Genomic DNA, 14,319 nt, shown 5'->3' with positions numbered 1-14,319 from the left:
AGTGTATCGGTGGCGCGCGTTGTTCACTTCCCCTCATTGTGCCCACATCAATGATTCGCAATTGACCTACCATGTCCCACTATAGGATTGTCATTTGATCTCGCGTCAAGCTCCAGTTACCGTAGACCCAGCGGTTAGTTTGCTTGGGACGGTTGCACCCATCGGCAAGGTGAATGCATACCGACTTTAATGTATAAAGCGGCCATCGAAACCGAGCCGATCAAAGATACTAGTTGATTAAATAATTGACCATTTTGCAGTTAGATGACACCCAACTTATCTAGTTTCTCAATCGTCCTGCTCATTTCATCTCGTCGCCCCATGCTTTAGCTTTTGACAGAACTTTAAATAATAGAGTATCTTTATACTTCCACCCCGCAAATCACGTCCCTAATCTTTGACAGCATCTCCGCAAACCTACCTAAGTACCTAATACTAGCCCAACATGCCTCATAGCGAATCCACCCGAGAGTTTGCCCCGGAGACCTATCCCCCCTTTCCAGATGGCTTCCCTACCATCGAGCTAGAAACAATCTCGCTCGCCAAGATCCTGGCCGACAGTGACTCGACCGAGGCGGACCGCGTCTTCGAGATATGCAAGGGTCGCGGCTTCTTCTACCTCGAGCTGCCGGGATGTCCCGCCGGCGACATCATCGTCGAGGGCGCGGACAAGGTGGCCGCCGTCGCGGAGGATGTGTTCAAACTACCACTTAAGGAGAAGATAAAGTATCGGATACAGGGAGACTCGCTCGACGGGTACAAGCTTGCGGGCGAGACTAAGACAGATAAGGCTGGAACCAAGGACACCGCCGAGTTCTTCAACCTAGGGAAGAATGAAAGTGAGCTCACATTTCTCCTTCTTTCTTGTCCATGTATCTCCTATATGAAAGAGCGAGCCGGTGGATGTGACTGATAAATGTCCGACAATGATTGAGCCTCAGCAGAGAAGCTTCTCCCTGCATGCCTGCTTATCTACCTCATGATTCACAGACTGACGTGAGCCATGAGGTGATCATAGTGATCCTACCAGATGATCAAATGAGGAAGCCATGGCCAGAGCTGGTCATGGCGTCCAAGCCGATGTTCAAAGAGTACGTCGAGACTTCGCACAGTGTCGGCTTGCACATATTGGGTATTATCGCGAAGAGGCTCGGGGTCGACCCGCAAGAATTCGCCAGCCGTCATCGCATCGAAGAGCAGTCTGGTGACCACATCCGCATGACGCGGGGACCGCCCAGGGACACGGAGGAAATGCCTGAGATCCAGACCCCGAGCCACACCGACTTCGGCACGTAAGTTGAAATGCCTGATTGTTTCTTGTTTTCGTTTTTTTTTATCCAGCAGGGCACTCGAATGCCCTACCGCATCGATCGACGTACCCTACTAACACATCAATTTCCTTCGCCGCTAGTATCACCCTTTTGATGAACTGGCTGGGCGGTCTTCAAGTTTGGTCCGAGTCGGCGCGCAAGGCGCAACTTCTGAATCACGAGCCTGATACACCTGGCGAGTGGTTGTGGGTGAAGCCAAAGAAGGGCTGCGCAAGTAAGTAATTATTCTCCCCGCTGTTCTCGAAATTCGCGGGTCAGGCCACACATACTTTTCGACTCGTCTATTACACCTCGGGACCCTCTCATATTCATTCTCTCTCCCACTATTGCCCCGTCGTGCAGTTCTTGCTAATGAAAAGCATCAAAGTCATCAACTTAGGCGACGCAGCCGTGAAGTTCACCAACGGCGTGCTCTGCGCAGGCCGCCATCGCGTGATCCCGGCTCCAGGGCTCCAAGGAAAGTACCCGCGCTTCAGCATAGTATACTTCGTGAGACCTGAGGACCAGTGCGTTATGAAGCAGCTACGAGCCCCCGGTATACCGGATGGTCCCGAGGAGGAGCAGGATATTTGCGCCAGAGACTGGATCAAGCAGCAGGCGGCTGGGCTAGGTGTTCAGTTCAAGCACGACCCTCAGAAGAGCTGAGTATTTCGATAATCATGAAGACATGGGCGCAAAAGGCTAGTCTTAAAGAAGCGCGGGGCCGTGGTGTGTTGGAGCTAATAACAGTGATTGGTGATTTCTACATACAGCGACGGGAATTCGCTGCAACTATTCGGGTCACAGTTTGCGGCGTGTGTATTCAACCCTTAGTATAATAAATTATTATCATACCTAGTATAGCAAAACTACTGACAGTGTTTAGAATTGAAGCTATTTACAATAACATAATCCTCTAGGGCCTGCAGTAGGGGCGGCCACCAGCGCAGATCGAAGCAGCATTGAAGGCTCACAACGAGCAAAGACGTCAAGAAGCTGGTACTTATCTGTGCAGATAAAACGCAGGGGGTGGCAGTGAATTCCGAGAAGTTAGGTCAATTGTTTGCTAGGACATAAAAACCTTGCAGGATACAAAATCCATGATGGACACATGTATATATATATACGCGAGTGTGAATATACAGGTCTATATGCTAATTCTCTCTCCACCCTCTTATAAATCATGCAATCAAATCAATGTACATACCATAGAATGCAAGAAAAATGAAGATGAACCCCCCAAGCGTACAAATCCCACCAAATGAATAATACAATGCAATATCTCAATAAGAAGCGAAGAGAAGAGGTCAAAGTTCCGGCGGTAGCCAATATCACAGGCTAACCCACCGAAATCAATCTGCTGTCCTCACCCTGATCACACCGACAGCTGCTCATTGACTTGGATCAGCCCCGGCGCAGCAAGCGTATCAGCAACAAGGGCATCAGCATTCGCGAAGTTATTCGAGCTCGTCAGCGAAGCGATGCTCAACCCAACCATGATATTCTCCGTGAAGGGGAATAGTGCATCAAAAGTCAGCACGCCGGAGTCAAACTTGGGGTTGATGATGGGCTCAGAGATAGGCAATTGCTGGCCGACGAGATACGTAACGAAGAGGTCGGAGAAATCGGATCCTTCAGTGATATTCGGGTTACCGCTCAGATCGGCCGAGAAGGAGAGGTACATGTCGCGGGGCTCGGCTGTAGTGAGGACCTGCAGAGGAGGGAAGATAGGGATGGGGATCTGCGTTACGTCGAAGGGGCACGAGACGACGAACTGCTGCAGCGCCGAGAACGCGAAGGCCGCGACGTTGGTCGTCAAGAACGGCTTCTCCGACGGCTTGAGGTTGAGGAGGGATCTGTAGAAGCCGTTCTGCTCGCCCTCTTGGCCGATGACGGAGGACACGGCGCGCACGGGGCCGTCGTCGCCGTTCTGCGCGAAGGATTGCTCGGCGTCCTGGAGCGTGCCTAGGACTACTACCGTCAAGGTCTCGGCGAGAGTGATGGCTTCCTCGAGATTGGAGACCGGGAAACTGTACGTGCATGGCTCCGGGACCAGTGGCGCGTTGAAATGCTCCAGGTTGTTGATCGCCGTAATAGCGTGGAGCTCTTCTTGCTGGGGTAATATGTTAGTAGATGCGCGACGTACCCGAGTGAGTGTGGTTTAACTACGACTTACAGCTTTGACTGTGGTCAGGATCTCCAGCAATGCGGTCTCCGAATATGCGCTCGAGTTAGAACAGAAGCCGGGTGCGTGACTCGTAATATTCTTTATGATCTCGTCGAAGAAGCTGACTTCCAAGTTCTCATTGAAAGCGATGAGCTGGAAATTGGTGATACCCGCATCGCTAAGTTGAGGCGGTGGAGGTAGGTTGGAGAGCAGACCATCTGCCTGTTGTTCGATGCTCAAAAGCTGCTGTGGGTTGGGATCTGGGAACCCATCGCTGGCAGGCGTAGTGCGCGGTGCGACGTAAGCTGCGGACAAGCCCATCAGAGTCGCCGAGGTTATAAGATGCTGGGTAAACATGATGACTTGATTTATACAATAGAATATGATTTCGTAGAATGAGGGAAGTGTTTGAGTTGAGTGTAAGAAGGGATTTATGCAGTCAGTCTAGTTAGTGATGCTATAGAAGAGCGTGAGAGTATGAGCAACCAACAGAATGCTGGAGCAAGCGATGCCCGTGCATTTATAGTCTTTTCGAAGCCTCACATCTTCCTAGTATTATTGATCTTGTATGCCGCCAGAAGACCGTGGCGGCGCATAGGCTTACCGCACATCTGCGGACGGTAATAGGCGATTCTGTCTCTCTGCTCCGGTGAGCTGGGATACACCGGCAATAGCAGTCAGCGCTACGACCCGGAAACGTGGTATAGCCGCCCGGAACTTGGCACATCCATATTGTAGATTAGCTAGCCCGGCGAGCTGAGGTCTGTGGGACTTGTAGCCTGCCTGGGAATTGCTGAGCGGTCGTCGGTCGGCCTCCCTTGCTAATGCTATTTTGGCCGTGGCGGAGCCACCCACCACGGTGCTGACGTCGGCCAGCTTATTGGTAGGCAAGATGACTTCTCCGCCAATGAGAAGCTGACAAAGGGAACGGGAAAAGAAAACATAACAACAAGATGGCAACAACAGAGAGAAAACCAACAGCACCGAAAGCCCTGCAGGTGCTATGTTTAGCATGTCGGACTTTGTTGAACCCAACGAGTACTACCTATAGGTGTGGGAGGCTCTCTCAGAGGAAATGCCCCTCACATCTGCTTGACCGCGTCATAAGGCAGGCTATCATCAGTCCGGATGACCAGCGGGCATGAAATGTGGCTGATGAGATAAGACACTACCAATATGGATTGTTATAACAATGTCTCTTTAAAGAAACTCATTGTATCATGCCCATGAAATATGAAATTAGATTATACGGGAATTAGTATGCGCTGAAATATGTAATTATTGGTGACATCTCGATGTGCTTAGCCTTTTTGTTTTCTGATTGAAATGAAAATGATGAGAGCAGCAAAAGGTAAAGTAAATGCCCCCGACAAGGATGGAGGGCTGCTGTGACTGTAGTGCTCATTTACATGAGATGCACATGATTTATTATCTGTTCATAGCTATACGTGGCACTACTTGTCCGAGTCCCGGTATTTCCAGTATTACCATAAACCCAGTATTATCCCTAGGACTCTGACTTGAATGAGTGTGAGTGAGAGCTGCTGATGGTTATGAAGATTGCGTCATAGCTCATAAGATGCCCTACAGGTCATCTAAACGCTATGAAGGGCGCGATGACGAGAGCCTTATAGCAAGAGCTTTTAGGGCGTAGGACTTCGCAGAGTAGATCACGGATTATCTCCTAATATGGTCAGCCTTTATTCATTATTGATTCACAATCTAATTATTTCCACAAAGAGTCCTTGACATCCCTCGGTTTATCTTCTGCCTTGTTTGCTATCATGGATATCCGGGAGACAATGACGCGGGAAGCACATAGCCCCATTAACATGCTGTTGGAATTGCCATTAATAGATGAAAGTAGAAATATAACGTCCTCGATTGGGGCCAGTGAATACCTAGCGCTGATATGCAATTTTGTCAGAACTAGGTCTTGTCTAGATACTGATAGGGCGCCGGCAGATTAGTGAAATCTGGAGAGACTGGAGCTTTCCAAATAGTGTATGTCTGAGGTACAACCACACACCGACGAGGGGTGCTCACAAGGTGGAAATAACAACTTCAGTACGGTCGATAATGTAAGGTAATGTTGGCAGCTGAACGTCTTCACATGTATGTACATAGCAAAGATCTTGCCTCCTTCGACGTAGGTTAACTAGCCGTCAGCTATCCTCAGTATGTGTCTGACTAGCATCGCCCCTTTTGACTCTGTTGCAGACAGCAAGAAGCGTCTGACCAGCCCATATGAAATCATCCATGTCTGTATATACCTGCGCGCTGAGCCTAGCCCATACTCTACCAGCGTCCTCTTTTAGAGGAATGAATGTCTTGTATTCTTCGGCTAACGTCCTCATTATCCAATGCTGTATCTCCAAGGATCTGTCTTCGCCATCAAGAGGTAGGGCGACGTTGATCATGGCACACTTGGACATAGTATGAGACGGGTTATCCATCACTTCCGTCCCCAGTATAGAAGCAATTTCATGCCCCCCAGATACGGCCAGGGCGTGACAGTACTCAACTATGATACTTTATATTAGCCTTAATCATTCTAAGCCCTAGGAATTTCAGGATGGGAGAGGATTCCAATGGTGTACAAAGTCTTGGTCTTGGCGTTATTATATCTTATACAGAATGTAGTGGAGATTGAGAAGGATGAGAATTGTGTGCTTGGATTACTTACAGATCTCTTTCTCGCCCCCGAGAACCCGCTCGCGCCACTCGATAGCCTCTTTCACGCACACATACGCGCTTGTATCTAGAGTGCCAACGAATTCAAAGTTGTTAACAAACGCAGATTTTTTCGATGGTGGAAGGGGATTAAATCTGGATCCCGACTGGGGGACGTAGCCATGAGAGGTAGGTGTAGTGGTTGTGATCATGTGCTGGTTACGCAGTGGCACATGGAACACAGCACAGCTTCTAGGAACATAGAGCCACTTGTGGCAGTTAGAAACGAAGAAGTCGGGGTCAAGACTGTCAAGGTCGATTGGGACCAGTCCGACAGCTTGTGCGCCATCCACGAGACTCAAAACCCCAGCGTCGCGACATGCCTTGATGATCGCTTCATAGGGGAAGCAGACTCCGGGGAGGCTCGACACTGTATCGAACAAGCAGATCTTGGCGCGTTTACCGGCATTTCCACTGTCTTCTAAAGCCGAATGGAAGGCCTTCACAACATCCTCGTCCTCGCATGGATATGAGAGAGGAACGGCGCGTGACGATACTTTTCCCGAAGTGCTATCCACAACATAATCAACGATCTTGGCACAGGCACCGTAGATAGTGCTGAAGTAGATGATCTCGTCTTTACCATCATCGTCCCATGTAAGATTCTGAAAAACAGTGTTGACTCCCACAGTAGCATTTGGAACGAAGACAATTGTGTCTACATGGGCGTTGACAAGCTTGGCCATCGCCGCTCTGCACTCGTCTAAGATGACGGGATACTCATATCGGATATAGCTGTCCGGCCTAGACTCAGCGAGGTCCTGGTGATGTCGCATATGTTTTCTGATGTCGCGCGGCGCAGCGCCAAAAGAGCCTGCCGAATACATTAACGCTGTCCGTAGAACTTCAAATTGCCTGCCCTACCATGATTAAGGTGCCGGTACTCGGGATCAAATTCGAAAAGCTGGAGTAGACTTTTCCCATACTCTACATGCCTTTTAGCCATCCTGCCAAATCACTAACTCCCCTGAGTTGCCTGAAATTGATTTTATAACGATGTCATGCGGATCGTCGATTGAAGACGACGTATATAGACCCCTCCAGGCCGCTTTATGTATGTATAGCTCCATATACCTACTTAGTCACCTCCGATATGGATGTCCGATATAGGGCGCAGGCACGAGCAACACAGCGTAAAAGCTATGGCTTTTGGGTCTCGGCGTTCGGCAGGCGAATACTGGCTCACCAATAAGCTCGATCTGGAGCCGATGGCTTTGCTATTCTGAGGTTGTTGACCTATCCTCTTCTGGTTGTTCGACTCACGGCACGAAGGGCGTAGAATAATCGGACGCGCTAGACGTCGTGTGGTCATAGCAGAGTCATAGGCATCGCGCGCGCGTCCACTCCAGTTGCTCCCAAACTAAATGAGGTGTGCCCAGTTATTTGCAGCTTATAGTATTCAACCGACGCTAGGTATCTTCCACGCCTAGCTTGGACACCCATCAGCATTCCTATTTGCAATTTAACACCTACAGGTAGGAAAGGAGAGACTGTATCAAAGTCTACAAAACAGGAACCTAGAATATCACTTAGTTACGTAAATATATAATATATGCATATTGATGCCCCGAAGATCGAATCCCGGGTCCTATCCGTAGGGAGATCTTAGAGCCAATGGTCATAATGTGGTGGATCGATACTATCGGGAGCGATTCCGAGCGGGATTCAACAGGATCGGTCTTGATTGGATTAGTGATGGCAATCCTTCTATGTGAAACTTCCTCAAGAACTACATCAGATGAACCACTACCTAATTAGCTCATGCCTCTTGATATATATCTGCATGAAAATATACATACATACACTACTTGGCTTTGGTACTTGTACCTAAATTCCAAGACTCAGCCCAGCTGCTTTTAGGGATTCACTATCGAGAAGAAGAGGCAGGTCGTAAGAAACCCCGCCCCGCCCTGCATCCCTTGGCAAACCCGAAATAATAATGGGCTTTCATTTTTCGCTTTTCATATAATTTGACAGCTTTTGAAACTTAGTTGTCTAGCTGGCTTAATAGAGGTACACTATGCGTACGCGCGGTGGTAAGCCTTGATTTTAAGCGTACGGAACCAGGCTTCGTATGGCCCATGCTAACCCAATATATGCGTTCAACCAAGTAGACCTTGTTTGAGTGAAGTCGATAGGCGTGATTTGTGGAAGATCTGAGAAGGGATGTCTTGGCGCCTTGACATCTCGTCTGCACAAGTACTGACTAGTGATGGCCATCGCATGAAAGTGCGGATTAAACCTACTGCCCAGCACTCGGTAATTTAGACGGCATATGAGAACCCGAATGGCAGACAGAGGCTCCCTTGATCTACAGTTGGCGTACCTCATTTGGCTCAATAGGCGGGAGACGAGGATCCCCATCAAGTTTAACACGAGGGAAACACGGCCCGGAAGCAGACTCCGCACTCCGCACGCACTGCTCCTCACCACGCTGCAACGAGAACTGCTTTGACATCATGAGACATATGGGGAAAAGCCACCCGAGCATTTGCCGAGACGCGAAACGGAGAGATGAGCCAATCTACATCGTCGACCCCGTGGAGAGCGAGAGCAAGGTTGTTGATGTTCTCCATCGTCTGCTCCTCCGCAGCTTGCCCGATCTGGGTGAATCGCAGGGTACATGGACATACGCTCTGCATGGGCTTTTCACCACCGCTGCATATTAGGTGTGGGGTCTTTTCAACACGGCCTGGCACAGCATAGAATGGGAAAAGGACCAAGACATAGTCGGTGAGGGTATAAGATGGCAGAGGTGCGCTGTCTCCCTCTCGGCGCCGGCCACCATCAAGTCGCGAAAGACAGCGGACCGTCATTCTTGTCAAGACGCCATCGTCTTCCGCGGTCAAACAATGAGGTTTCAGACACTCGCAGCGGCACTATCCGCCGCTTCCGGGGCCATAGCAGTCCCTGCTGACAATATTCTAGAAAAGCGAGCCCTGACTTGGGAGGCGGCCTACGCAAAAGCCAACAGCGCACTTGCTAGATTGTCTTCAAATGACAAGATCAACATCGTGACCGGAGTCGGCTGGGGCAAGGGTGCTTGCGTTGGGAACACGCCCGCTATCAACTCCATAGGGTACCCGTCTCTCTGCCTCCAGGATGGCCCCCTCGGTGTGCGCTACGCGAAAAGCGTAAATGCCTTCACTCCAGGTATCCAAGCCGCGTCAACATGGGACCGAGCCTTGATCCGCGAACGAGGGAAATTCATGGGCGAGGAAACCAAAGGGTTGGGCATCCACGTTCTCCTAGGCCCCGTCGCAGGGCCATTGGGCAAACATGCCAACGGTGGCAGAAACTGGGAGGGCTTTGGAGCCGATCCTTACCTGCAGGGCATTGCGATGGCAGAGACGATCGAGGGAATGCAGGGCGCCGGTATCCAGGCGAACGCCAAGCACTTTATCCTCAACGAGCAGGAGCTGAATCGCGAAACTATGAGTTCGACAGTTGACGACCGCACAATGCATGAGTTGTATCTATGGCCATTTGCCGACGCTGTCCACGCGAACGTAGCATCGGTCATGTGCTCATATAACAAGATCAACGTAAATCTACCTGTGGCCCTATGGGATATGCCTGTTCTTGCATAAGAAATCTCACGTCCTTGGTATCCACTCACTGACTTGTCATCTAGGGAACCTGGGCATGCGAGAATGACGGGATTTTGAACAAGCTTCTAAAACAGGAGCTTGGCTTCAAGGGCTATGTTATGACTGATGTAGGTAACCATGAACGCTACTTTCGTCCTGGCCCGGTTCTTGTCAAGGTAAAAGAGCTGTGCTGGGAAAGCTGAATTACTATATAATCACTCCGGACCGCGCTTGAAAAGACATTGGCTAACTTGAAATGTTCAAAGTGGAATGCACAGCACTCTACAGAGCAGGCTGCCACAAGCGGTCTAGATATGACGATGCCAGGTTCCGACTTCAACGGCGGGACGGTTCTCTGGGGATCGAAGCTTAGCCAGGCTATCAGCAGCGGAAGAGTGCAACAATCCCGAGTAGACGACATGGCTCGCAGAATCCTTGCTGCGTGGTATCTTGTTGGTCAGGATTCAGGTTACCCTGGCGTCAACCTCAATGCCAACGTGCAAGGATCGCAGTACGTTACAGGTCTATGCTAGAGTATGCTCATTACGAAACTAACCGGGATTGAACAGCAAGTCAAACGTTCGCGCAGTTGCACGGGACGGCATCGGTATGTTATCTATCCTAGGGCCCTCTTCGACTCCCGGTTGTGGTTCATGAAGGCAGATATTTCCAAGCAAGACGACAAGCGTATTCCTCGGGAGATGCAGACTCCCCTTTCAGACTAAGCCCACTTTAAGATCAATATAGGAAATTACTGATGCCAGCGAATCACAGTTCTCCTCAAGAATGACGGCAACATACTACCCCTGAAGAAGCCTTCAAAGCTCGGTCTAGTTGGTTCAGCCGCCGCCGTCGGCCAACACGGGCAGAACGCATGCAGCGATCAAGGCTGCAACACAGGAGCACTAGGAATGGGCTGGGGCTCCGGCACCGCATCGTACCCGTACTTCAGCGCGCCCGCAGACGCAATCAGATCGCGCGCACAGAGTGATGGAACACAAGTCAGCGTCTCATCAACAGACAACACGAACGGCGTAAGCAGTGCCGTGAACGGCGCCGACGCAGCCATCGTCTTCATCACCTCGGACGCAGGCGAGGGCTACATCACGGTGGAAGGCAACGCCGGCGACCGGAACAACCTGGACCCGTGGCACAGCGGTAACGACCTGGTCAAGGCCGTAGCGGCGATCAATAAGAACGTCATCGTCGTAGTGCACTCCGTGGGGCCGATCATTCTCGAGACGATCCTCGCGCAGCCCAACGTCAAGGCCATCGTGTGGGCGGGTCTGCCGTCGCAGGAGAACGGCAACGCGCTAGTTGATATTCTCTACGGTGATACGGCGCCGTCAGGCAAGCTGCCGTACACCATCGCCAAGTCGGCGTCCGACTACGGCACCTCCATCTCGCGCGGAAACGACAACTTCGGCGAGGGTCTGTTCATCGACTACCGCCACTTCGACAAGGCTAACATCGCGCCTCGATACGAGTTTGGTTTCGGGCTGTGTAAGTATCCCGGCATCTACTTCACCATCACTCCTACGCCCAGTACTAACACCCTATCCAGCCTACACCAACTTCACCTACTCCGGCATCTCGGTCGAAGGAACGCCCAAATCCGGCGCCGCCACCGGCAGCATCATACCCGGAGGCCGGGCCGATCTCTGGGACACAGTGGCAACAGTGAGCGTGACGGTCGCCAACAGCGGGAGCGTCAAGGGGGCCGAAGTAGCGCAGCTCTACGTGGGCTATCCCGCGTCGGCCAACGCGCCGCCCAAGCAGCTCCGCGGCTTCGAGAAGACGGCCATCGCCGCGGGCGCCAAGAGCACCGTGTCGTTCGAGCTGCGTCGGCGCGACGTCAGCGTGTGGGACGCGACGAGGCAGAACTGGGTCATCCCCGCGGGCGAGTTCACGTTCTACGTCGGCTCGAGCAGTCGCGATGTGCGGCAGACGGCCAAGCTCACAGTATCGTGAGAGAGCGAGGATATGTGATCAGCATATAGATACCTAGTTTGATAGTTTGTAAGGCCTTCGTGCTGAGGAGATTCAAGGTGGAAGAGCAGAGGAGAAAAAAAAGTACATAAATGATTTCGATTATGCAAGCGTATCTAGCTGCGGCCTTCTATGCCGGACTTGTGTTCTCATGTTTTATCCCAGCGCCGCTATAGCACTGGTGATCGGTGTTATACCACGTTTATTCCATGGAATATCCAGTATACGAATATTAAAGCATCGTTTTAGGGGTCCATTCACGAACCCAACTCCTTCTCAAATGCAACACCGTCTCATCTGCACCAAACAACGGCATCTCTAGGTTTTCGTGCTATCGATTTTGCTGAGTCGTCTTGCGCAAAGTCTTTCGATGAACAGAGACTCGCACCACAGTCCCATCCGCACGACGGAATTCCATCTTCAAGCCAAAAGAGGCGATATTATACTTGCCCCAAAACACATACGTAGGCTCAGGGGCGTCTCGAAGCAAGAGCTGTCCTCGACTATTGAAATCAGGTCTAGGATCCGGGATGCGCGGAGGCCGGGGTAGTTCCGGGTCTTCTTCCTTGATCTGTAGCATTGGATTTTCGTCGTCTGTATCCGAGTCGCTGCTCTCGCTCAGCACGATCTTGGGCCCCTTCAACTTCCCAACTTTGCGACCAGAGGGTACTTGTTGACAAATCGGTCGCGCAGTGACTTGTTTAATCAAAGACGGAACCTGCTCAGACTTCACGGCCTTGGCCTTGTCTCCCTCATTATCGTTATTCTGTGGTAACGCGAAGGCTTCGGGATGCTTATACGCAATGAGATGGAGAGCGTGAGCCGTAGCCTCGCCTAGACCGGTGAAGACATGTAGATCGGGCACGTCGCTGCTAACGACGCGCATGACGACGAATACCAAATCCGGGCGGTGGTCTTTGGTTTGCCATCTACTTGCATTCTGCTTGACTGAGAGGATAAGAGCTTCAGGGAAGTGTAGTTGGTGAATGGGTGTGCTTTTGTATGCGATATGAGGGTCGGATCGGGCGTCTTCTAAACTGCTACCAGTCGCGGGGCCATTGGAAGACTTTTCAGAGTCGCTGATTTTATGTTTAGACTTGCTTGGGTGCTTGGGCTGAGCAGGAACAAGAAAATCCCGAGGAGGCTTGCCGACATCGGCTGGAGATTCAGGGACCTGAGCAGCGGCTGTTGCAACTTTTAGGAATCAGAGAAGAAAGACGTCACTAGCAGACATGCTTACCCTTTTTCATATTGTACACTCGCATACCAAGCATCTGGGGCTCATACTGGCCTTTGATAAGGCGATCTCGAAGAGTAACCTTTCGTCCAGGACGAATGCCAGCCAGAATCTCGTCAATCTTAATTCTGCTTCTTTTGGCGTTTCTTTCGGAGTATTCGTCGATTTGATCGTTAAGTATATCGACCTCTGAAGTGGTAGCACTCTCGACAGTAGCCACATCATCAGCAAGGTTCTCATGAGAGGTGGTAGAATGAGGTCCGTGACGAGTGGCCGTATCGCAGGAGTCAGCACCTAGCATATGTCAATGAATTACACGATGATATTCTCATAATTTCAATTGATAACTGAACACTTACCTGCGTGGGGCGCGCTGGCCCGTGTATTGTGCCGAGATCTTTTCATCATGTCGATCATTCCGGTTGGAGCGCATTCATATGGTATATAGTGAGCTCATCAAAGGATACCTCGTCTTTTCTTATGTCCGTGAGAGACTCATTCAGCGAGATGAAGTATTTTGAGAGCTTTTCGTAGCATGTGTAGATTCGCAGCTGAGATGGGATAGATGTTCGAAGTGAGAGTGAGTGTGAGGGTGTGAGGTGTCTCGCCACATGTCCAGAGTAGCAGTTGCCTTGATCAACCAATCGAGAGTATATGGCATGGCAGGTGTTTATACCTTGCAGCGACCCCAATAATCAATCAACACATATAGTCTGATTATTTGCATCCTCATGCAACGATGAACAGTTAGAATGACAAGTGCTGAGGAGAAGGGCATACTGTCCTACACCACAAGGCTACCACCCATCATACCATGTAAAGGCTCTCGTGAGAAGCCGTGAACCGCGAGCATTGCTTAATCAGAAGATAAATATTTACCTAGAATACCTCACAACATATTCGGCGTTCCAACATACAGATAGGCAAACGAGTTCTTAAGTACCGATTAAAGAATTTGTATTTCCCCAGTCGCCCATTGAGAGGCTCACACCACAGAAGGGGCAAGTCATGTGTATGAGACAAATAGTTATACTCATCTCACAAGCCAATCTTGACGGCGCTCAGTTTCCGAATAACGCCACCATCACCAATCTCCCTGACTTTGCAATTTCCATGTTCCATATTACAGTAAAAGTAACTTACTTATACCTTATACCTCCCATGCCAACTTCGGGTATTCGGAATCATGCGGATCAAGTAAACATCTTACTCCTCTAACTTCATCTCCAACGAAGAAAGACACCCCATATAGATGATCTCCCTTCTCCTTTTTTCTTCTCTCTTCTATTTTTC

General features: G+C 50.4%; 5 protein-coding genes across 5 annotated transcripts; 2 read left to right on the top strand and 3 right to left on the bottom strand.

Annotated features, from left to right (window-relative positions):
* The first annotated feature begins 8 nt into the window (after nucleotides 1-8).
* Nucleotides 9-2,193, top strand: F5B22DRAFT_379328 (Clavaminate synthase-like protein). Its single transcript, XM_047971263.1, has 4 exons — nucleotides 9-839; nucleotides 1,019-1,292; nucleotides 1,412-1,545; nucleotides 1,699-2,193. The coding sequence occupies exons 1-4, from the start codon at nucleotides 446-448 to the stop codon at nucleotides 1,974-1,976; spliced, it is 1,080 nt and encodes a 359-aa protein (XP_047827853.1). The 5' UTR covers nucleotides 9-445; the 3' UTR covers nucleotides 1,977-2,193.
* Nucleotides 2,194-2,630: 437 nt separating this feature from the next.
* Nucleotides 2,631-3,955, bottom strand: F5B22DRAFT_379322 (sexual development protein). Its single transcript, XM_047971262.1, has 2 exons — nucleotides 3,487-3,955; nucleotides 2,631-3,423 (listed from the first exon to the last, which is right to left on the bottom strand). The coding sequence occupies exons 1-2, from the start codon at nucleotides 3,832-3,834 to the stop codon at nucleotides 2,686-2,688; spliced, it is 1,086 nt and encodes a 361-aa protein (XP_047827852.1). The 5' UTR covers nucleotides 3,835-3,955; the 3' UTR covers nucleotides 2,631-2,685.
* Nucleotides 3,956-5,544: 1,589 nt separating this feature from the next.
* Nucleotides 5,545-7,682, bottom strand: F5B22DRAFT_379242 (pyridoxal phosphate-dependent transferase). Its single transcript, XM_047971261.1, has 3 exons — nucleotides 7,075-7,682; nucleotides 6,164-7,024; nucleotides 5,545-6,001 (listed from the first exon to the last, which is right to left on the bottom strand). Exons 1-3 carry the CDS (start codon nucleotides 7,154-7,156, stop codon nucleotides 5,643-5,645), a joined length of 1,302 nt encoding a protein of 433 aa, XP_047827851.1. The 5' UTR covers nucleotides 7,157-7,682; the 3' UTR covers nucleotides 5,545-5,642.
* A 1,136-nt stretch (nucleotides 7,683-8,818) lies between these two features.
* On the top strand, nucleotides 8,819-11,856 carry F5B22DRAFT_379189 (glycoside hydrolase family 3 protein). Its single transcript, XM_047971259.1, has 6 exons — nucleotides 8,819-9,755; nucleotides 9,845-9,928; nucleotides 10,067-10,311; nucleotides 10,370-10,407; nucleotides 10,575-11,303; nucleotides 11,365-11,856. Exons 1-6 carry the CDS (start codon nucleotides 9,063-9,065, stop codon nucleotides 11,769-11,771), a joined length of 2,196 nt encoding a protein of 731 aa, XP_047827850.1. The 5' UTR covers nucleotides 8,819-9,062; the 3' UTR covers nucleotides 11,772-11,856.
* On the bottom strand, nucleotides 11,857-13,434 carry F5B22DRAFT_658798 (uncharacterized protein; the record flags this gene model as incomplete). The annotated part of the gene is made up of 3 exons (XM_047980150.1): nucleotides 11,857-12,983; nucleotides 13,030-13,320; nucleotides 13,386-13,434. The coding sequence occupies 3 exons, from the start codon at nucleotides 13,432-13,434 to the stop codon at nucleotides 12,121-12,123; spliced, it is 1,203 nt and encodes a 400-aa protein (XP_047827849.1). The 3' UTR covers nucleotides 11,857-12,120.
* Nucleotides 13,435-14,319: the final 885 nt, after the last annotated feature.

The sequence above is a fragment of the Xylaria bambusicola genome, assembly GCF_022495145.1.
Source record: "Xylaria bambusicola strain CBS 139988 unplaced genomic scaffold F5B22scaffold_44, whole genome shotgun sequence".
NCBI lineage: Eukaryota > Fungi > Ascomycota > Sordariomycetes > Xylariales > Xylariaceae > Xylaria > Xylaria bambusicola.
Note: the sequence above shows the minus strand (reverse complement) of the source record. Positions and strands in the feature narration are given on the sequence as shown.